Source organism: Ambystoma mexicanum, chromosome 2p (assembly GCF_040938575.1).
Source record: "Ambystoma mexicanum isolate Mex_15411 chromosome 2p, UKY_AmexF1_1, whole genome shotgun sequence".
Lineage (NCBI taxonomy): Eukaryota > Metazoa > Chordata > Amphibia > Caudata > Ambystomatidae > Ambystoma > Ambystoma mexicanum.
In genome coordinates, this window is record NC_090923.1 from 602048069 (window position 1) to 602071466 (window position 23398).

Below are 23398 nucleotides of genomic sequence, written 5' to 3' on the forward strand. Positions count from 1 at the left end.
CGCTAAAGGGAGTAAATCACAAGTCAAGCGGACAAGCAAATACCGGCATCATGAAGGCGCAAATAGTGGATACCGGCATGCCGTAAATACCGGCATCGTGGACCAACCGTAAAATGCTATGTGCAGTGTTCCCAACTGTCACAGGTGCACACTATCAGCATAGGGGGAGGCAATGGAGTCTGGGCCTGTACAAAAGGAGCACACCCACACACCACACCCCTTTCCACACCAAGATAATTCCAATAGTAGTATCAATACTTGAGCTGGAGGACATGCTTGCATTGCAACACCAGCATCAATAACAACAGCATCAGCAGGCACCACAGAGGTGACGCAGCAGGAGAAGGATGGTGAGATAGGCCCAGCATGCCCCACCAGTGCAGCCAGCGTAACCACGCAGGTATCCCCCAATCCCAAACATCAGAGCCAGTCCTTTCAACCCAACCCTGGAGCAGAACCACACCCTGTACTGTGTGGACCGGGACACCATCAACACCATCGTGGACACGATACACGTCGACATTGTCAGCCTCATTGAAATACGCACCGCCATCCCCCCTCTACTGAAGCCAGTGTTTGTGCTCCACTTCCTTTCCACAGGAACCTACCAGCACACAGTGGGGGACATGAATGGCATATCACCACTCTCATTTTTTCGCATTCTGAAGCAAGTGCTTGATGCCCTCCTCAAGCACACAACGGAATACATATCCTGACCAGGGACTCCCCAGGAGATTCTTGAAACAAAAGTTGGCCTCCATGCACTGGCACGCATGCCAAATTGTATAGGTACCCTTGACTGGACCCACGTGGAGTTGGTGGCCCCGCATGCCATGAAGGTGGTGTACCGCAAGCAATACCACTCCATGAAGGTGCAGATGGTATGCAACGCCAGCAAGATCATCCCACATTGTTGTGCCCAATATCCCAGATCAACCACAGAATGCTGCATGTCACCATTGGAAAAATCAGCGCTGAATGCCTAACATTGCAGAGCCTACTGCCATCGCTCCCCATCAGAAAATCCTACAGAACACTACACATCACTAAATGGATACAAACACAGCTGTATGCCTACACAATGCATGAGCAACAAGACGGCAGAGCACACCGTGTATCATCTTGAAGATGCAACCCACACCATTATTCCATGGCACAGGACACATTGAGGGCCTAAAAATAGCGTGCATACAACCAGGGACATGTGCATGTGACCAACAATAATCTTCCGGCATGTGTGACTAGTACAGATGTCCATCATGAATCGACTGACATATACCTTTCTTTATGCCTCCCATGCAGGTGATAGTGGCTATCCCTTGATGACGTGGCTCCTCACCCCTGCCCGATAACCCACAGAACAGGCACGAGGAGGACTACTATCGATCCCGCACCCGTACCCGTGTGGTCATTGAGCAGACCTTTGTCCTGTTGAGTGCATTGTTTTACTCCCTTAGCCCATCGGGTAGTGCACTCCTCTACAGGCATGAGAAAGTGGCCAAAATGATCATGGCATGTGTCATGCTGCACGACATGTGTATCCGACGCAAGGTGCCCCTGCCCCCTGACATTGAACTGCAACCACCTGGTGATGATAAATGAGATGAAGAAGAAGTGGCTGCACATCATTGCGGTGCCGATGCACAGTAGGGACGTGCTGTGGGTCAGTCAGTGATTGCACAATATTACTGACACACATGGCTGCAGAGGGTGACATGATAGTTGGACAGAGGGCACTGGTTGTGGGGGTACGTGCACACTATGCACTGTATATGAATAAATGACACATGCACAATGATGAATGTCCACTCCGGTTTTGCTTTTGACACAACGGTTGTACTGAAATTAACAATGAAAATGATAGCGCACTAACCCTCCACCACCCTCAACCCCCTCCCCCCAACAACTCCCCCACACACCCTCACCCCCTCACACTTCCCCCACACACCCTCACCCCTTCCCACTCCCCCCACAACTCCCCCACACATGTCCTAAGAAGGCTGGCCAGTCTATTCTTTTGCACTCCCTGGACCTGGTGGCGGCATGTCCATGTCCAGCCGGCGCAGGGTGCACGACGACCTACGGAGTGGGCTGGTCTGGGTTGAGCTTCACGACGATGGTGTGGCTGCCTGCTCAAACTGGGGTGCCTGATGTTCTGACTCCATGGCATCGGCGATACGGCTGAGTACCTGCCGCAGGGCGGATACCTCCTCACACAGCCGGCTAGTTTTGTTTCCCGCCACTCCTACCTTGCCTGGCATTATCATCCACGAACTGCCGCACAAGGGCAGTCAGCTCCTCGTAACGCTGCGGACCTGCCGGTGCACATGTGGAGGTGGACGGTACTTGGGTCTCAGGTTCGGCCCCCTGCTGTCCATTATGGGACTCATGGCCCCTTGATTTACCTCCCCCCCAGACTGCTCCGGGGTGGTGCAGTGGTCTGAATCCAAAGATGTGATTTGGGGGGATGGCAGTGGACTGGGTGTGCGGGGCAGTTCGGAGGAATCGTCCTCCACAGGCACCCACACCTCTTCCTGTGCCTCCTCCTCAGCCCGGGGTGCTGTGGCTGCCACCTCCCCAACCGAACTTGACTTTGTCGGGTGTGGAGCGTCAGCTGTTTCCTGTGGCAGTGCGACACGTTTTGGCGCTCTACGGCCCTTGGCAGCACCAGTGCCGTGGCAACTTGAGGTGGTTTCAATGGTGGTGCACGGCGGCCCTTGGGTTGGCCCCTTGAGGTGGAAGGCCTGTTGGCCTCATCCCGGGCACTCTTCCGGGGTGTGGTTTGCTGTGAGAGTGAGTCCTGCGTACCGCTGTCATGGTCTGAGCCTGGTCTGAGGGGGATGGCATGAGTGATGGTTTGATAGGCATCATACATACATTTGTACAATTGATCATCTACACAATCGAGGGTAATAGGCATTTGAGTTTGGATGATCACGTTGTTTGCTACATGGGTGGGTGATGCAGGCATACATCGGGGTCACTCATGTTCGGGAAGACGTATGGTATGTGACATGCATATTTGTTTGGGCCTGCATGCAGTATGACTTATGCCATTTACATCTTTGTGTGGTATGTGTCAGGTATGGCATTGCCTTGCTGCAGGCAACTGTATGTGTCTGTGATGCGCCCGACAACCCTGCTGGGAATGTGTGTGTGTTGGGCCATGGCTTGCCTCTTTGGACAGACACATTCACCAGAGTCTGCATTACAGTTTTCTCTTAGGACACTCACCTTCATCCGCCGATGTTGTGGCCCCACACTGCATGTCTCCGACACCTTCTATGCCCTCCATGCCAATCAGGCTAGCACAGATGTCTTCACATTGGGCCAGCTTTATGGGAGAGCTAGCTCCTCCGCCTGTTGCCATTGCCTGGCTCCTGTTGGCAGAGAGTATGTTGCGTACTCGCAGACGCAAGTCGTCCCACCGCTTCCTGCAGTCTTTTATGGTGCGTAGGGTGTTCCCGACTGCACTTACTTTCTGCGCCACAAGTGCCCAGATCTCTTTCTTGCGACTAATGGCCTCCCTCTTCATGCTCTGGGCGAACACAATGTCAACATGTTCCTGCAGGGTCTCAGCTAGCATGGCGAGCACATATTCATTGAAGCACTCCCTCCGCTGGCGGGAGGCGCCCTTCTTAACTGCCTTAGGCATTGTGGTGTGTTAGAGGAAGAGTTTACACGAACAGCAGTGTCCCACAGGCAGAGGTGTTGCTAGGTCTGGAAAAGATCTGGGGCTACACTAATGTCGGGATTGTCGGGACTCGGGGCTAGCTAGCCTTTTGGTTGTAGACCCTGAGATTCTATCCGAGGCTACAACCAAAAGACCCGGGGTTGTAGCCCCCTAAGCCCCCCCTAGCAACGCCTCTGCCCACATGTCCTGTGTGCTGAGGTTGGCAATGGATTGTGTTTTTAAAAATGGCCCCCGTGCTCCTTCCCGTTCCTGTGCGATGATGCTACTTCCGGTTCCGCTTAATTACGGTGACCGTTACTAGCGGTCACCGCTGTTAGCGGTGGCCGCTAATGCCACATTGGTTCATGCCGGTAGTGCAATCTGCGCTATACATGATGCCGCTAAGGGCCTTTTTCGGGCCTTTTACGGCATGGCAGTAATGCCCTTACCGGCATGGCGCAAATCTTGTGCCCGCGAAGTCGTAATAGCCCACTATTAGCGGGCTCTTAACTACACGTACACACTATTTGCACCATGCCGGTAAGGACAGTTACTTACCTCCAACCTCGGAATGACCCCCTTTGTGTATCCCTGCTGCTCACAGAAAATAATTCAATGATTTGCTGTGTACTCACTAAGGTACACCGTGTACTCCTAGTGAATTACTGTGTGTTTTACTGCATGTAAGCACAAGTGCCCAAATGTGTGACCTACTATACAACGAGGAACACCTTGCTCTAGGTTGCAGCTCACAAAGATTGGCTTACTGTGCAATTGAGCCTCCAACGCAACACATAGGCACCTCATGCACTATTGTACAACTGTCTATGTATTGTACTGCACATACAGGTATTTTATGTAGTAGTGTGTCCTGAAAATTAAGGAGGCACATCACATGCACTAGTGCTCATTAGTGTTTGTGGGACCACGTGGTTGATTCAGTAGATCAAGAATGCCCAAGGGCCCCAAGGAAGAGAGCACAGGAATTGTATATTGCTCAGATACAGTCCTTCTTTTTCCTAGCCACCATTTTGCAAACAGTGTACGATCTCTCAAAAGAACAAGCATTTTAGTTAAAAATCACTTTCTTTTTTATTTTGAATTGTAACAAGATTTCCTTCCACCTTTGTGGATCAGCCCTTTTTGATTACACGTGTTTCGGTTTTGTGTGCCTTTTTGAAATCTGGGCATTATTTTTCCTCTGATTTATTTCCACACCATCATGTGAGTGATTTCTAACTAAAACGTGGCGCTTGTTCGTTTGAGAGATTGTACACTTTGAATTAGCGGAGGTGGTTTTTTCCTCTGGTTACTCTCAAAAATGCGACACAGAAGTATGGCACATTGAGAACTGAGTGCATGAGGTTGATATACAGAAAAGAAAAAACCTTTTTATACTGGGCATTTTGCAAACAGTACTGCCAACTCTGTAGATTTAGGACGTAGGGTACTGCGTTTTCTGTATTCCAACGGCCTAACTGTTTTAGTAACAGGTCCGACCACTTTTACAATACGGTGGGCAGCTCTGAGGTGTTACACTGATACTTCAAGCCTTTCTTTGAATTATCTGTGGGGTGCATGTTTAAAATACTGAGTTGTTGGCTGTGGAAATAAATTGATACATGAATAACATATTACCTGCCAAATTCTTTACACCATTTTCCTTTCCCTCTCCCCTGCCTACTCAGTTATTTTGATTTTTAGGGTTATCATTTGTGGTTTAGCTACCTGTTTTAACAAGAAGTGTGTCCTATGCGTTGTCATTTCATTTTCGTCTGGTGATTGGTTTACATCTGGTCACAGATTATCCTGCAGGGGCTGCTCGGTTTGGAAGCATATTATTAGATTGTATTGTATTGTATTTATTTATAATGCGCACCTAACCCCGGGGGTAGCCAGGCGCAAAGGCAGCAAGAGGGTTGCACAACTTAGTTACATACAGTGGGGTGGGGTCCAGCTGCGGTTACAATGCCGGACGTATCACGCCAAATAGGAAGGGTAGAGCATATACACTATAGGCAATACTATATACATATTTACATTCAATGAGGTAATGAGCCACATGGTAGTGGCGTATCTGGTCATCAGAAGGTCGTTATGAGTCGAGAGATTTGAGCCAGTGGATAGTCCTGGCTCTGAACTGGTGGTAGGGTAGGTCCTCCCTGCAGGTAGGAGGAATGGAGTTCCAGAAGTGGGCTGCTTTTACTGGAAAGCTATTACTCCAGACATTGTACGTTTGAACCTTGGCACCAGAAGAAGGTTGGAATTGGCCATTCTCGAGGGGCGAGAGAGGGTGGGTCTAGTAAATCTGGCGATGGGGCATTGAGGGGATGCTTGCTGGAGGCATTTATGAATCAGAGATACCGATTTAAGGAATATCTTGTCCTAGGTGGATAGCCAGTTGACAGATCTTCTGGAATCTGAGATATGGGCTTTCTTGGGGATACTGAGGGCCGCTCTAAGGGCATTATTTTGGAGGATTTGGATTTTATTTGAGATATATTTGTTACAACTTACATATAGAGCGTTGCAATAGTACTACTTGGACAGGATCAGCGCCCTGGCCAAGGTGGTACAGTTGGTGGGGGAGAGAAAGGGTTTGGCTTCCCTAATGAGTTTGCAAGTATAGGAGGTGGCGGAGGCCATTGCATTCACTTATTTGTTGAAGGTAAGGGTGGAATCTAGATAGAAGCCGAGGGTTTTAACCTCCTTAGCTACCTTGATCTTGTTATCATCAATTATGAACGATGAGTATTTGTGGCCCAGCTTGTTGAGGTAGTGTGTAGAGCCTAGAATGAGGAGTTCCGTCTTGTCATCATACAGGCATAGACCGTGTGAGGCCATCCATGCCTGGATGATGAGGTACACTTTATTAACGAAGGCCAAATCCTTGTCGTAATCCCCCAACAACGGGATGAGGATCTGGGTATCATCGGCGTAATTAGTGTAGGTGATACCCAGATCGTCTAGATCGTCGAAAAGGGGCTTCGTGAAGATGTTATAAAGTGTAGGGGAGACGCAAGATCCTTGAGGCACGCCGCAAGTGATAGGTATAGGGTTGGCTGCTGCTGACAATGAGAAGACTCTCATCGTGCAGTTATTGAGGAAGGATTGGATCCAATTGGTTGCATCTTGAGAGAAGTGGGCAGCTATTTGTAGGTGGTTGCACAAGATCTCATGGTCGACCAAATCGAAGGCCGCAGAGAGATCAAGGAGTAGCAATAGTGCTGTCTTACCCTGGTCTCTCAGCTCATCTATCTGTGCCCTGAGATCTATAAGTGCAGTTTCGGTTCCATGCTGTGGCCTGAAGCCCGATGTTCGGACGCCTAGGAGATGGAAGTGCTCAAGGTAATGTTGGATCTGTTGGTATGCTATTTCGTCGATGATTTTAAGAAGGAACGGTACTGTGGTAATGGGGCGGTAGTTAGTTGGAGTGGATGGGTCTAAGTTCGGTTTTTTAAGCAGAGGGAGGACCCAGGACTGTTTTAAATTATTAGGTACGGTGCCTGATGTGAAAGACGCATTTATTAGTTTGGTAATAAATGGTGCGAGATCACGGGCTGCATCCTTAATCAGTTGAGCGGGGCATAGGTCTCCGTGGCAATTTGAAGGTTTGAGGGTGAGAATAGTATTTTCTACCTCTTTGGTGGATACTTTATGGAAATTAAAGTGGGGGTTGAGCGCTGGGGGGGATGATTGAGTCAGGTGAACCTTTTTATGGGAGGCGGTACTCGGGTTAGTAGAGGAGAGCAGAGATTCTTTTTTAATGCTCATCTTAGTCTTAAGGGAGGAGATTTTGTTCGCTAGGGCATTTTGTATGCCTGTGCACCAGTTTTTATCTTTGATAGATGAGTCGGGCACTTGGATCGGGGATTCAACCTCTTTAAGTATTGTGAAAAGCTCTCTAGTGTTGGATTTAGCTTGTGAGATTCGCGTACTATAAGACGTTTGTTTGGCCAATATAATTTCTTTTTTATATTGGGAGGCTAGACTGCTCAGGTTTTTTTTGTTATTTTCTGAGGGATAAGATCTCCAGATTTTTTCACAATGTCGCTTTTACTGTCTGAGGGCTTTAAGATGAGGCAAAAACCAAGAGTTGATGTGTTTCCGGGGCTTGCTCTTTTTTAGCTTCAAAGGGGCTATGGCATCCAGGGATGAGAGCATTATTTTATTATAGATGTCCACCATCGTGAATGGATCTGTATGATCCGGGATGGCATTCAAGGTTGGTGTGATTAGCGGGATCAAGTTTTCGGGGGTGATGTTTTTTTTATTTCGGGATTGGACAGCTGGAGCTGTGCTGTTAGCTTGTGCTGGGGTTGCCTCTAGGGTGAACGAGATCAAGTAATGGTCTGTCCAGGGCTGCGGGAGTATGGCAGAGACTAGGACTGGGCAGTTGTGCCCAGCTAGCCAGTCCAGAGTTCTCCCTTTGATATCGGTGGGCTTCGTGATCTTCTGGGTGAAGCCCAGTTCCTCTAGGGTGTTATTGATTGTACTGGCATTGGCGTCTGCGGGGTCGCTAAATCCTAGGTTAAAGTCTCCTAGTAAGACGCGTTGTGAGGAGTTTTTGAGATTGTTTGATAAGATGTCTGTGAGGTCTTCTTCAAATGACCCTAGAGGGCCCGGTGGTCAGTAGATAAGGTGAATGGAGATGGATTGAGTATTGGATAATGTTAGCTTGGCGGTTAGGGATTCACAGGAGCTAACATTAGAGGGTGATTCAACTGTGGTAGGGAATTTAGTTTTGGCTATGATGGCAAGACCTCCGCCTCTAGAGGTGGTACGATCAAGTCTTAATAGCGTGTAGTCATCTGGTACCGCTAGCATAATTGCAGGGCCTGCCGTAGGGTGAAGCCAAGCCATCTGGTCACGGATGGGCTCACGGTGGAGTCTACTGTTCAATTGAAGAGGGTGTAGGGATGGATTCCTAGTCACCTTATTGTGGGCTGGTTTAAATAGAGGGTCATCGAGCCTTGGGAGCCTGGCACGTAATCTAAGGTTCCTCATGAGAACAGGGCAAGGTGTGGAGGTCATTTCAGTTAATGTGTATGGGTTATATGCGGGCCCAGGTGCTGGTAAATTGGGTAGCATAGTTAGGTATTGGCTGTTCAAGATGTGCAGTATTGATCTCAGTAACACTGTATAAAGCGCATGGAGATACATTGTGATATTGGGCAAGATAGGGCTAGTACAGTGTAGTAGTTGTCCGGTAGCGTAAGGTCTAGTCTAATGGGTCCCTTAAATTCAGTTTTATCAATCAAGGCACAAAAGCATAGGTCACTAGCAGGGTGCATAGGCAATGGGTCACCTGAGTTCGATTTTAGCAATCAAGGCACAAAAGCATGGGTCACTAGCAGGGTGCATAGGCAATGGGTCACCTGAGTTCGATTTTAGCAATCAAGGCACAAAAGCTTGGGTCATTAGCAGGGTGCAAAAGCAAAGGGTCGTCTGAATTCGATTTTAGCAATCAAGGCACAAAAAGCATAGGTCACTAGCAGGGTGCATAGGCAATGGGTCACCTGAATTCGATTTTAGCAATGAAGGCACAAAAGGAGTGTCATGTATGAGGCAAATGTAAGGCACAGGCAAGTAGGTACAAAATTAGGCAATACATAAGTGCTAAGGCTGGTAGCACTCGTGTGCGAACAGACTCAAGTTCAAGTTGTGAGGCACAACAGAGTTCGGCTATACAGATAACCTAATGTTAGCGTCAGATGTGGGCCTAGTAGGTAGTGGACAGTGCAACGTATACAGGCATAGTTCAAGTGTCATTGCATAGTGATCATTAGTGGGCAGAGCAGTAGTTAGTTAGCGGGGCTGGAGTGCAGTGATCAGTAGGACAAGCATTTCAGGTTATCAATGAAAGGTGGTTTTAGGCATAGCGTAAATAGCAACTGACTTGGCGTGGCAGATGCAATAATACCAAAGCTGCTGGTCAGGTACAATATAATGATATAAGTCCTGCAGTAAATGCCCCTAGGGCCTTACCGTGAGAGTCTCAGTGGAGCCGGAGAGGTAGATAAGGTGCAGCGCCTGTGCGCTACCATTGCGCTAACAGGGGCAAACAGGGCCTTTGTACGGCCTTCATACAAGGCCGGAGCATCCGCCTACTGGCGGATGCAGGATGTAAATTATGGGCCGGATCGAGGCTCAGCCTCGCTGTGGTGCCGCGTCGCGCCCGGCATGCGCAGGTCAGGCATGCAGGAGTTACACGGTCAGGCAGGCCGTGTAATGCAGATGGACTGCACTTGCTTCGAGTGCTGCCTGATGATCCTGCTTGTCGTGGCTGCAGGAGAGGAGGGGGGCTCTTGCCCTCTTCCCTCGTCGCAGGTCGTCGAAGAAGGGGATCCTGGGGGCAAACAGGGCCTTTGTACGGCCTTCGCACAAGGCCGGCGCATCCGCCTGCCTGTGGATGCAGGATGTAAATTATGGGCTGGATCGAGGCTCAGCCTCGCTGTGGTGCTGCGCCGCGGATGTGGTGCCGATCAGGATGTCATGGGGTCAAAAGTCGCATGATATAATTCTCTGTGATGCCGTCATTATAGTGATGACTATTTTTGCAGCATGAAAAATCCAACATCTTTTTTGGTCAAAGAAAGTTGTTACGTGTGCAGGGGCCAGACAAATGTCATTAATATACATTATTTTTCTCAACAATAGGAATCCTGCTTGGCAGTGAAAGCTTACGTGGATCATATTCTGGGCCCATACATCCTCAACGTGACCAGCAGTGCCATCCTGTGCAGCCAGGCAATATGCTCCAGCCACGGACGATGCATCAGGCAGGATGCTACCTCCAGGGCTTCTCTACACCTCAACCCCAATACTTCAAGCATCAGACATGTTCCTGGGAGGCTGGGCTTCTTTCTGCAGGGGGAGCCTGTGAGGGAAGACCTCATCAAGATTGCAGAGGGGTTCAAATGCCAGTGTTTCAAGGGATGGAAAGGGAAAGACTGCACAAACCGAGCCCGTGTGGAAACTTCAGCCTCCACGTGTGGACCACTGACAGCCTTCAGTTGTGTTTCACATATATGTCACTTGTTGTTTACTGTGGGCTTTCTGTATTTTTCATTTTACCAATGTATTGTTTGACTTTTCATTTTCCCAAATGTAGCTTTTACCTTGCACTGTATGTGACTGTATATGGCGGTGCAGGGTTGAAATCCTGCCCAGACATAGGGACTCCATTCTCTCCTAAACCCGGGCAACACCAGCCCCCCTCCCCCGTGAACCTCTTCCCAGCCCAGACAACAGTTGCTAGCTTTACAGCCAGGATAATCTGCAGCCCTGGGCTGGCCCTTTCATCTGTTCCTGAGAACACCCTCCCCTCCCTGGTAACAACAATCTAACAATCCCTTCCTGTGCTTCTCCACTTGCCGTACACCCTATGATTTCCCACCCCCTTCCTGTCACCAAGCCTCCTTGGACCCTGGGAACAGCTGTGTCCATCATGGGGGTGGTGTGTGTGGGCTCTAGAGTGGGGGAAGCGACAGCTGTGGAGAGAACATGTACCTGTCTATGTTTGCCCCCCTGTGATGTTCCTTGCCCATCCTGTCCCTGCCTCTTTGAGCCCTGGGAACAGCCAGAAACCTGTTCCACCTGTCATGTCCATCATGGGGTTGGGTGTGGGTGGGCTCTGGAGTGGAGAAGCGACAGCCTTATATGCATGTGGCGAGAGGAGCGGATCTCTTTCTTGGTTGCCTACAGTGGTATGCTGAACATGATGGTGGGGGCAGAGAAGCTGAGGAGGCTGTTTAGCAGGTTACCTTTTTCCCTTTCTGTCCTTCCCCCACTTCCCTCTTTCCCTCCTCTTGTTCCTCTTTCTCCCCCGGCCTGCTCTATTTTTCCACTGGTCGACCTCCCAGCCCTCTCTGCCCCTGCTTTTCTCTCTCTCTCCCTTACCGATCTCTCTCTTTCTCTCACTCACTTTGTCTCTCTGTTTCTCTCTCTTTCATTCATGCTCTTCTCCCTCACTGTTTCTCTCTTCTCCCTCTTTTGCTCTCTCTCCCTTTATCTCTCTCTTCCTACCTTCCCCTCTCTCTTTCCCTTTCTTTCTCCCTATCTTTTTCTCTCTACCTTTCTCTCTCCCTTTTCCTCCCTGTCTCTCTCTCTCTCTTTCTATCTCCTCTCTCTCTTTGTCTTTCCCTCCCTCTTTCTTTCTCCATTCCTCTCTTTATTTCAGTCTCTCTCTCTCCTCTTCTCTCTCTCTCTCTCTTTCTCTAACAGCCCCGTCCCTCCCCTCTCCTAATACCTCCCCACCAGCTATGTATTCCTCAGCTGCCCATTCTTTCTTCGCTCTCCCTCTCTCCAATCTCTCTCTCCCCCTCTCATCCTTCCCAGAAGTCCCCCCAGTCAGCTTTTCCCTCTACATCCCTTCCCTTCTTCCCTTGGTGTTCCTCCCCCCCTGCATCCAAGGGTGCTCCACAGGCCCCAGATCCCATGAACGTGGGTGTGCCTAGCATGTACGCCTGCCATTGGTGCTCCGCCTCATGCCCGCAGCAGTGTGCATAACATACCTTGATGGCAATAAGTTTGTTTCTTTGCCAGAAATAAATCTGTTACCTGAACAAAGACTTTGGTAGAGTCATTTGGTGTTCGTACTCTTCGGTGTAGAGTGCCTGTTATTGCCAAAGAGGGGACCCAGTCCACACGCATACACAATGCAACCTCATTGGGTCTGTTAATCTCTAGCTCAAAACTGTAGCTCTGTCTGGGGTCTCCCACACGGCCTTCCCCATTTTAGCCTGCTTCCCAAGTCCACAGTTTTCTGGTGCCATGACTCGGATCTAGAACCTGGTCTAGGTCCCTGATCACATGAAGAGCACCTCAACGTCTGCACCTTCTCTGACTGAACTCACCCTTGTTTTGCGGCCTGCACTCCTCTGTCCATTTGCTGCCTTCAGCAACACCTATTTCTATCCATTTGGATTATAACTTCCACTTTTTCAGAATCTATGGACCAGAACCTACCATAGCCTACGACTCCCAGAGAAGAAGCAGCCCTACCATCCAAGCTGCCTGCTGTATCCGTGCCTGGCTTCCTGTCTGCCGGACAGGGGCGTTGCTAGGGGGGGCTAAGGGGGCTATAGCCCCTGATCTTTTGGTTGTAGCCCCGGATAGAATCTCAGGAGCTACAGCCAAAAGACTAGCTAGCCCCCAGTCCCAACAGTTCCGACATCAGCTTAGCCCCGGGTGTTTTCCAGTCCTAGCAACTCCCCTGCTGCCGGATCAAGTAATAAGGTAAGAACTAAAGCACCAGTCACACACACTGACATTGGCAGCTTGTAGCTTGTGGGGAGGGCTCCTAGTCTCTGAGGTGGGTGGTAACACAGAGGGTAGGTCCGTGTACCCATCCAGTCAAACCAGGTCCCACAGTGGTGAGGTGCTAGCATATTGCTACTGTCAGAGGAGGACCTTCACACCCACACACCATAACACAATTGTACTGGCGAATTGTGGGGTGTACCTTTCCGAATAATCTACCCAACTAGTCATGGCCTCCAGATCTCAACCCCTGATTTTATCTGGTGTTCGGTTTTGACCCTGAATGTTATCATCAGGAGAGCGGAGTCACCTCTCCTGAAACAAACTCACCTTCTAGGCCAATACTGGAGAGTGGACAAGGGTAGCTGTGGCTCATTGCTCAATTTAGGGACCTGTAGGGAGTCTGCCTGTAAGCCTCATTTTAGAGCATGCTACGTGTTGCTTAATTCAGTTTACTAGTACCAGGGCTACCTAGTCTGTATCCCTACCAGACTCCTCTCTTAGACACTCACTAGGAGTGAACAAGGCTAGTAGAAGGTCCAAACTCATCCACTTACCCAGTTTGATAGTGTCCATATCCTGGTCGTGAGGGACGTGTATTTATTTAGGATCATGAGAGTGGGCCTCTAGAGATTGTCTTTGCCTAGAACTCTCTTGTGCAAGAGTGCCTGACCAGCTTGCCTGAATCTGAGTATTTATCCAGGGACAGTTGGGAATTGTACCTGAAACTCTTTATGGAAGTGGACCAGTAGCTTGGCATTACCGTGCCCCCTGTTCTGCAACAGTCTATCACCCAACTCCTTCCCTAGTTGAGCGCCTGTGAGTGTGCATCTGTGAGTGCCTGTGAGCGAATGTGGGTACACTAGATTCACCCTGGTTGACAGGCTAGAAAAGTTGGGACTCAGTGGTGCCAAACTACACCCTATAACGATTTAGTATTTGTCCTGAGAAACTTGTCTACATATTTTAGTTTGTGTACGACATGTTTTATTGGCCTGTCAGAATGGGAAATTGTGCAAGCCATGGAGTGAGCCTTTCCCCTGATTTCCATGTGGCCCTAATGGCCACATTGCATGGCCTAGATATTGTCAGATCGATGCCAGCATGGCATAAACAGACCAAGCACCAGAACCTACTGGTCTGGCCCCTAAAAGGCTCCTTTGATGAGACTCACCTAGCTGCGGAGCATGAGGTTCTCAAAAGGGAGAAAGGGAGCTCAGCAGTTATGTAGTGTGAGGTGGTGTGAGGCCTACATGCTGTGGTCACAGCAAAGTGTGTCTGTGGCCAAGAAGAAATGGATGAAACAACAATTGACCCTTAAGAAAAAGCTAAAACAGCATAATAGTGAGAAGATGAGAAATGACCCCAGTTATAGGCATGACCCTGCCTGTTACTAGTGTCACCCCAGTAACTCTTTCTGCCCCAAAGGATGTCCTAGATCTTTCTGAACTTACTCCCCAAACCAGCTATTCTGCTCTCTTCCCATTCCCTGCCCCTTGCGCATATGCCCCTGCTATGTTAGCCTCTGTACTGTCTGACCCCGCTGCTAGCGCCCCCTGTAGTATCTTCCGCTCGTGAGGCCCCTGCGCCGGCCAGCCAGGCCGTGGCTACCAGGTCTACTGACCAGGTCCCAGCTTCTCCAGATCCTGCGTTACCACTAGGGCCAACATCTAAACAGGTGGGAGGCAGAGTTAGGGGAAAGCAGAAAGGAAGAATGTGGGTCTCAAGAACAAGCTGGCAAAAGTGTTCATAGAGACAGGACTAAGTTGGCACGACACATTGCTCCTTGCCCTCATGTACATGAGAGGCATGCCCAGCCCTTTTGCTGGACTCTCTCCATTTGAGTTCCTGATGGCAAGACCAATGCCCCTGCTGGCTGCAGCTCCTCCATCTGTGTACAGGTTGCTTTTGGCACTGACTGATCACAGCGTCTTGTGTGCTAGATGAAATTGACAATAACGGTCTCGGACCCAAATAACTGGACAGACTCAAAGAATATGGCAAAGTACTACTTTATTATCAACATAAAATAAAGTAGGGAAATCTGGCAAAAAACAAGCTGTAGTCCACACACTCACACCCACATTTGATTATATAAAAGTTTTATACCTCAATATGCGTCATCTATAACGTCATCCTACGTGGCAAACTGTAAAACGTATTGAAGGGAGGGATTGGTTAAGGGAACCTATATACCTATATATCATGCAAGAATTAACCATTTTAATGGATGCCCCTTTTCTGGTGGGTACGCCTTGAACCACCTCTAAATACATATAATACTGATTATAGCAGAATAATGGCAGTGGATTGGCCTTTGGAACTGTATAGGTGTGGCAGGGGCCCTCTAGCAGCCACCCCAATTATCAGCAGAGAACACTTGGGTCTATGAAGGACTCTCCACCACAAGAACAGAAGACTCAGCGATGGGGCAAAGTTATTGTAATTTATTAACAAACAAAATAACATGGATGACACCAGAAAAACAAGTATCCTCCGGGGCTCTCGTCTTCTAAGCCTGTGTCACCCGGTTTTATCCCAATGTGACATCACTAATCCAGGTCCCATCCCAGAAACCTATCACACATTTACATTTGTCAGTTTGGGTAGGCTACATAAAGAAGATATACGGGTTAGTTCTACAATTGGACAGCCATATCAAGTGGCTCCTCCTAGGGCCACCTCTACTAGTATCAATCTACAATGTTGCAGGGTCGCAGGGAGACCTTTGGCCCTTGCAGCAAATGATATCCCCACGTGAAAGGTGAATCTGTATTGGGCAGCATGTGTCCTCCCATCCCTGGGATCCTGGATAGTTACCAGACTGAGTGTACCTTTTTAAGGCAATGGAAATGAACATGGAGGTGCAAAGTGTTCCCTAATGTTACCATCTCTGATCACCCAGGCCTGGGAGAGTGCATTCAGTTAGCAGCTCGTGGTTCAATGGCAATAGTCCTCTTCGTCTACCTTGGTTGAATGGGCATTGTCCTGTTCGCCTGGATAACGTGTGTGGAGACTACGAAATGGAGCTGTCCTGCTCGTAATTATGAGGATTTTAGTCTGATTTTCTGCAGGTGGCTCATTGCTTGGTAAATGAAACTTTCCGTCTACACTTGTCCTTGGCTGAGTGCCTCGTTTCTGCTCACTGCGGCGATCATGTCAGCTTTTCCATGTACTCGAAGCCTGTTTCTCCTTTGCCATCCATTTCAGGGACCTATAGCTTCTCTATCATTCCCTATGGCTTCTCCATGTTAGTAGCAGTCAAGCATGTTCAAGCTAAATATATTAACCTTCTTTTTATTCTTTTTATTTTATTTGTATTGGTTTTACAGAATTCATTAAACCTTTAACACATTTTCCACAAACCTCCTCCCTCCTTACTCATTTTTCATACATGATGCATGCTACAATAGAAGACTCACTAGTGTTGCCAGAAATACAGAAAAAAAAACGAAATGTTCAATAATAAAAAAGTATGTGATGAACCTAACTAGGGCAAAGACCTGCGCTGGTTTGTCTCCCAGATGCATCAATTGCCACCATTCGTCTGTCGTCAAGGAATCTGCCTAGCCCAGCAGCTTCACCAAATGGATTGCTCTCTGGTTTTTCAGTCCCACACAGTCGACTACTAAATGTTTCAATGACTCAACTGGGTCTGTTTTTTTACAAAATCTACAAACGGAGTCTGTTTCGTTGATCAGTTTCCGTGCTCTCAATACCTCCTTAGTTGGAAATAGGTTAAGGTGAACTCTCATAAATTGTTCTCTGTATTTCCTGCACAAAAACTTGTTCAGATACTGTAGTAATGTTCCCCAGGCTCTGATTTCTGCATCGTATTCACGCATCACTGTTTACAATGATTTATTTATTTATTTATTCAGATTTGTAAAGCGCCCAACAGCTCGGAAGCATCATGGCGCTGGTTACATAAGAGGGTGAAAACTTAGTTACATAGGTAGCAGTAAAAAGAGGTCACAGCTTAGTTACATCGACAGCAGAAGCAAAACTTTGTTACAGTGGTCGCACTCATTGAGGCACATACAGTTCGTAGCAAAGCTAGTGGGGAGGTTTAATTGAAGAGAGTAGTTTTGAGCTTTTTGTGAAAAGCAAAAGGGACGTTTCTGCTGTAAGTGCCGTAGGGAGCACATCCCATAACTTGGGGGCTAGGTATGGGAAGCCTATTCCTCCCGCTTTGGCTCTGTGGATGCATGGGATGGTGAGTTGGTTAGTGTAGTAGGTTCTAGTAGGCCTGGTTGAAGTGGGTCTAGATAGCGTGTCTGAGAGGTAGGATGGTGCGGTTAGGTTGATGCATTTGTGTGCAGTGACGAGGATTTTAAATGTGATGCGGTCTTTGACTGGATGCCAGTGTGCAGATTTTCTTGCTTGAGAAATGTGATCTCTTTTTGGTATGCTTAGGGCTGCTTTTAGTGTGTTATTTTGAGTGGTTTTGAGCCTATTTATATTTTTTGTGGATGAGCCATATATATGATATGATATATGATATTGTATTTATACCGTGCTTATACACACGGGTTTCAAGGCGCGACGAGGCAGGGGAGGGGAACAGGTGGAGATAAGACAACGATCTAATTAGGCCCAGTGACATTGAGATCACGCAATTGCAGGGGAGAAGAAAGGGGAGAAGTGCCGGGGGAAGGGTGGGAGGAGCAAGTGGAGGACATAGGTTCAAAACATTGAAAAACAAGAAGTGCGGCCAGCAGGTGACAGTGCAGGGGTTAAATGCAGACACCAAGTGTTAGATAGTGCATGCAGGGGACTGTAGGATTGCAGATACAGCCCCAAGTGCAGGGTTGCCAGGTGGCAGTGCGGGTGTGCAACTTGGTGGGCAGGGACCTGGGCCCGTGGTTCAGAGTGTAGCCAGATAGCCAGTCCAGTATCAGACAGGAAATCAGCAGGGAAGAGAGAAGGCAGAAGCAAAGAGGAAAGTCTTGAGCTGCTTCTGGAACTGGAGATGGTTCTGCTCTAGTTTCAGAGAGGCAGGAAGGCTGTTCCAGAGGGAGGCGCCAGCCGAAGAGAGAGATCTGGCCCCAGCTTGTTTCTTGGAAAAGCGACGGACCCTCCAGGAGTTGGAGGTGGAGAAGCAAAGAGCTTGAGTAGGAAGATACTTCAGAAGAGATAGCTGGAGATATTTTGGTCCCAGGCCCCAGAAGGCCTTGTGGACAATGCAAAGGGTCTTGAACTTGATCCTTGCAGCCACGGGAGCCAATTGAGAGAGTTCAGTGCTGGAGAGATACGATCCCTAGGCTTGAGGCCAAGGAAAAGTGTTGCAGTCCTGTTCTGGATGAGTTGTAGAGGACGAAGGGGAGGGGCTGGCAGATTTAAAAAGAGGCTGTTAGGTGGCCACCAGGGGGCGCAGAGACATCCATGAACTCTGCGTGAGCTCCGCTGCCCCAAAAGATGGACTGAGCCCCCACTTTTTGGACCCCCCCACCGGAGAAAAAGCGTGAGACTGCAGTGGGAATACCTCCCCCAGCACTGGGAAAAATTCTGAGCGAAAACGGAACTGGGACCCCGACAAAATCCGAGTCCCAAGCCGCGGCTGTCTGAACCAGAGAGAAAGCAAAACCAACCCGGCACACGTGCGCTGCAGGGCATTGCCGAGAAAGCCCACACTACGAATCCGCAAACGGAGCCTACGTGACCGCCGATGACCACGGCCCTGAGCGGATACCTGATATAAACAGGTGGGTGCCCCAGCCTTGGACCCACCCGAACCCCCGCTCAAGAGACCTCCCCTGCCTAGCACCCGCGAAGGACCCACAACGCGAGGCGAGATCCGTTCACTGCCCGCTCCCCTACCAGCAGCCGAACACAGACAGTGCAAGGCCACTCGACATCTGCACCCCCCGCCCCCAGACCGCATCGGATAGCGACCGCAGACCCACTCCTCGCGAGTGGTCTGGGACTCGACGCCTCACCTTGGCCCCCACCCATATCCCCCCCGCGACTCTCCGGTGCAAACCTGCCCGGATCCTGACGCTCCAGAGGGATCCCGGGCCTCCAGAAAAGATTTGGGGACATAACGGAGCTGAAACACTCTGCGCTGACCCGAGAGGAGGCCCCTGCCCCAAGTGACCAACAGACCACCCAGGAGCCAAACGTGGAGAGACCACGCAACACGCTCGGCTTCACCCCAGAAGCGAGGCGCACCCACGGCAAACGGGTACGTGGAGACAACCATCCCACCACGGACTGGACTTCTAGAAGGTAATGGACGGCCTCCCGCACCCTTTAAAAGAGCCCCACCGGTAACATCACACACTCCAGAAAGTGATCCGTGAAACCCACCAAAATTACAAACCACCTTGGACCCACTATTAGCAGAGGTGAACGGGACAACCCCCACCAACACTTTTGAGCCACAACAAAGAGTCCTCACCCCGAACCTCGACACAAAACGCCCCCCTTGGAACATCTCAACGCCGAAGTGTAAAACGGGGAGACCCTCGCAACACCAGAGGTAAACCGGAGGTGAGGCCCCAAACCTTGGCACGTGAACCCCACGCCACATGGACGGCGAATAATGAACCAAACAGTACTGCGACTCTCCTGAGAACACGCACAAGATATCTCCAGTCCCGAGAATCCTCCGGAGTACACCTCGCTTGCGAAACAGAAACCACACCAGACGGAGGGCAAGGCCCCTGGACACAGGGCGTGTGCCTCCTCTAATCACAAGAACGAAGTACACACTTCCCGCCATCCTCCCAGCAGTATACCTCAAATATCCAAACCTAACGCTGCAAACAACTCACCACTGCTAAGAGGGAATCAGCCTATGTGCCCTGTAACGCACCAGTACAAAGGGTAAGGCCCCCAAAACAGGGGCGTGTGGCTCCTCTGCCTGTCGCTTCGGAGGATTCACAACATCACCATCAAAGACCCGTATGAACTTCAGGCACAAGCTCCTGCACTTCGTCTACGCCCCCACTCTTCCCGCCCTACCTGAACCAGCAATGGCAAACAACATCACTACGGGAAATGAACTAGCAGCGGCAACTAAAGGAGATATTGCTGCCCTTCTGGGTGAAATAAAGAACTTGGGCACCAACATAGGAGGCAAAATAGACAGGATCACCCAAAGACTCGACAGCATGGAGGACAGGCTTGAAGGGGTTGAAAACAACCAGACCTCAATCGACACGCTAGAGATGCAACTCGATCAGAGAATGACGGACCTGGAACGAAAAGAAGATGAGTTCAGACTCAAATTGGATGATTTGGAAAATAGAGAAAGAAGGAACAATATACGCATCTTTGGAATTCCTGAGAAAGAGAGGGAAACGGAGGCGGACCTCAAGGAAACACTTCACAACATTATTAAACTCCTCAAAGCAGATGATGAAGTGGATGAACCAATAACGGAATGAATACATAGAGCAGGTGGCCCCACGGGTGGACCACGATCGGTTCTTGCCCGATTTCACCACTTCAGAGACAAAGCTAGAATTCTCGAAAAAGCCAGGAGGAGCGACGCGATCACGCTAGGGGGAGCACAAATCTCAATTTACCAAGACCTTTCCTCCCTGACCCTGGCTCTCAGGAAAATGTGCGGTACGCTCACAAAGAAGCTCAAAGAAAAGAATGTTCGATACAGATGGGGCTACCCCTTCTCGCTTTCATTCGAATATGAGGGAACCAGATTCAGGCTGAGATCTGAGAAAGAAATACAAACATGCATATCTAACCTCCTTGGCACTCAGGGAGAGGAGGCTGGCCGAGGAGAGACACATGGAGAAGGACGAGAATGGCGAATCCAAGGCCCCAGGAGAAAGAAAGTAAAGGGGTCACGAAAATTCCGGAGAGGCAATATCTCCCCAGAAGCAGATAACTGAATCCAAGCGATACTGGTAAGACAGTTCCAATTAAATATGCGAATGATGTAATGAGGCGATACGAGCACATGCACATTTCCCTGAATCTAATGACAAAAATTAGGGGGGAACCAAAGAGGGGCTCACTCCGGACAAAGATGACTTATTTGGTTAAGGGGCGTGAAGTAACGGCCCCCCAAAGTGGTCCGATGCCGACCTGGAGCAACATGCCGGGTTCGATCGGACGCCTTCAATTAGGATTGGGGAAGGGATGGAGGGAGGGTGAGGGAAAGGCCATCGGGCCGAGGAGGGTCAAGGCAGCGAACATAGTGAACCAAAACAATCATAGCAGCGAGCAACCCACGAGTAAAAAGCATTACCAATTACACACGAAGAGACTGTTTCTCATGAGAAAGAGCAATGACAACAGACACTAACACAAGGAAAAATGTCTCCTTGAGAGTCGGGACACTCAATGTAAAAGGACTCAATTCACCGACGAAACGGTCCCTTGTCGCCAGAGAATTCCGTAGAGCTGAAATAGACATCCTCTTCCTGTAGGAAACGAAATATATAAAAGGAGAAGAAAGACGGATCCTTGGGAAACGAGTTCGGAATGAATACTGGGGCTCTGGCCCACTTAGAAAAAGAGGGGTGGGAATCCTTATTAGAAAAGGCATAGTATTCACTCATACCAAGACATGGTCTGATGTAGAAGGACGAGCTCTGCTCGTAAATGGGCAAATAGGTAAGGTGAACGTAACGATTGCGACCCTGTATTCCCCGAACACGGGACAATCGAGATTCCTCTCCAGAACAATCCCCAAGATATTACTAGAAGCCACTGGGCACATTATTTTAGGCGGAGACTTTAATCAATGGGCGAACCCGGCCAAAGATCGAAAACCTGGGAACCCCAATACAAACCACCAGAACAGACTTGAGCTAACTGAGCTTGCGCAAATGATGGAAATGTATAATATGATAGACGCATGGAGGGCACATCATCCCGAAGAACAAGGCTACACCTTCTATTCCACCCCACACAATACATATACCTGAATTGACTACATATATCTATCCAGAGAGCTCGCTGAGGTTATGTCTAAAGCAGACAAAACCCCGATCACATGGTTGGACCACGATATGGTCCTCACGGACATTCAATGGGCGAATCTGCCAACCAAGAGTGGCAAATGCCGCTGCAATGAGAGTCTCTGGAAAGACGCTGTTTTCAGAGCCGAAATGGAGATGGAAATCTCCCAATTCTTCGAAACAAATGACTATGGTGAGGTGTCCAAACAGACCGTTTGGGAGGCAGGAAAGGCCACCTGGAGGGGGATTCTGATAAGAGAAGGCTCCTCAAAAAAGAGGGAGCGTCATCTTATTGAACAGAGGCTACGAACAGAAATCCACCAACTGGAGAGCAAATCCAAATCAGACGCAGAATTAGATCCCACAAAAATGAGTAGAGCTAGAAAGAAAAGAAACTAACTGAAACTATTAGAATACGAACAAGTGGTGCGCAAATTAAGGTCTTTGAAACAAAAATTTTACGAAAAGGGGGACAAGGCAGATGCGCTTCTCGCTGCCAGGCTTCGAGAGCAGAGAGCTGAATGAAGAGTATTAGAAATCTCTGAGGATACCTCCCAAACATCACACGCTCACACCACTATTCCAGAATCCTTCGCCAACTTTTACGAGGCATGCTATTCTTCTGAAGTCGACCCCGAACAAATAGATACAGAAACGTACCTGTCCTCAATAAATGTCCCCCGCATACCAAAACAAGATTCCGAACTGTTAGAATCCCCTATCACAGAATCAGAAGTCCAAGCTGCCATAAAGAGACTAACTCTAGGCAAATCCCTGGGAGAAGACGGCTACACTGCCGGATTTTATAAAACCTTCATTGCAATACTGTCTCCCTTCCTAACAACCCTTTTCAATGAGATAATGGATACGGGGAAACCCCCGGACTCCTTTACCAGAGCACTGATCACAGTGATCCCCAAGGCAGGGAGGGATCCCATGAAATGTGCCTCGTACCGCCCCATCTCCCTGCTTAACCTGGATGCAAAAATCTATACTAGAATCCTGGCTGCAAGGTTAGAAACACTAATCCCGCAACTCATACACCCAGATCAGGTTGGATTTGTACTCGGGAGACAGGGGGCTGACACGATGCGCAAAACCCTCCATCTTATCCATACATCCCAGACCCTGGATAATAACCCGTTCCTACTCTCTATCGACGCAGAAAAGGCCTTTGACAGGGTGGAATGGGGATTCCTAAAAGCAGTATTATGTAAAGTGGGATTGGGCACTGGGTTTAGGAAAGCAATACAGGCAGTATACTCGGACCCTAAAGCCTCAATATTCGTGAATGGTGAATATTCTAGATGGTTCAACTTACAACGTGGGACTAGACAGGGATGTCCCCTCTCGGCAATTCTCTTTGCACTCTCACTAGAGCCCCTGGCAATAACGATGAGGGCCGACCCCATCCTAGAGGGTATTCGATTGGGGTCGACGGAATACAAAATTGCCCTCTATGCAGATGACATCCTCCTCCACATTACTAACCCCCTTTCTTCCATCCCTCGAGCCCTCTGTCTGTTGGAAG

General features: G+C 49.1%; 1 protein-coding gene across 1 annotated transcript in view; it reads left to right on the plus strand.

The window, feature by feature from the left end:
• The window catches only part of LOC138566599 (hyaluronidase-1-like), a 214524-nt gene extending 202280 nt beyond the window's left edge, over positions 1–12244 (plus strand). Inside the window, exon 4 of the mRNA XM_069644120.1 lies at positions 10334–12244. Within this exon, the coding sequence (XP_069500221.1) occupies positions 10334–10765 (432 nt within the window). The 3' untranslated portion in view covers positions 10766–12244. The remainder of the gene's footprint in view (positions 1–10333) is intronic.
• Positions 12245–23398: the final 11154 nt, after the last annotated feature.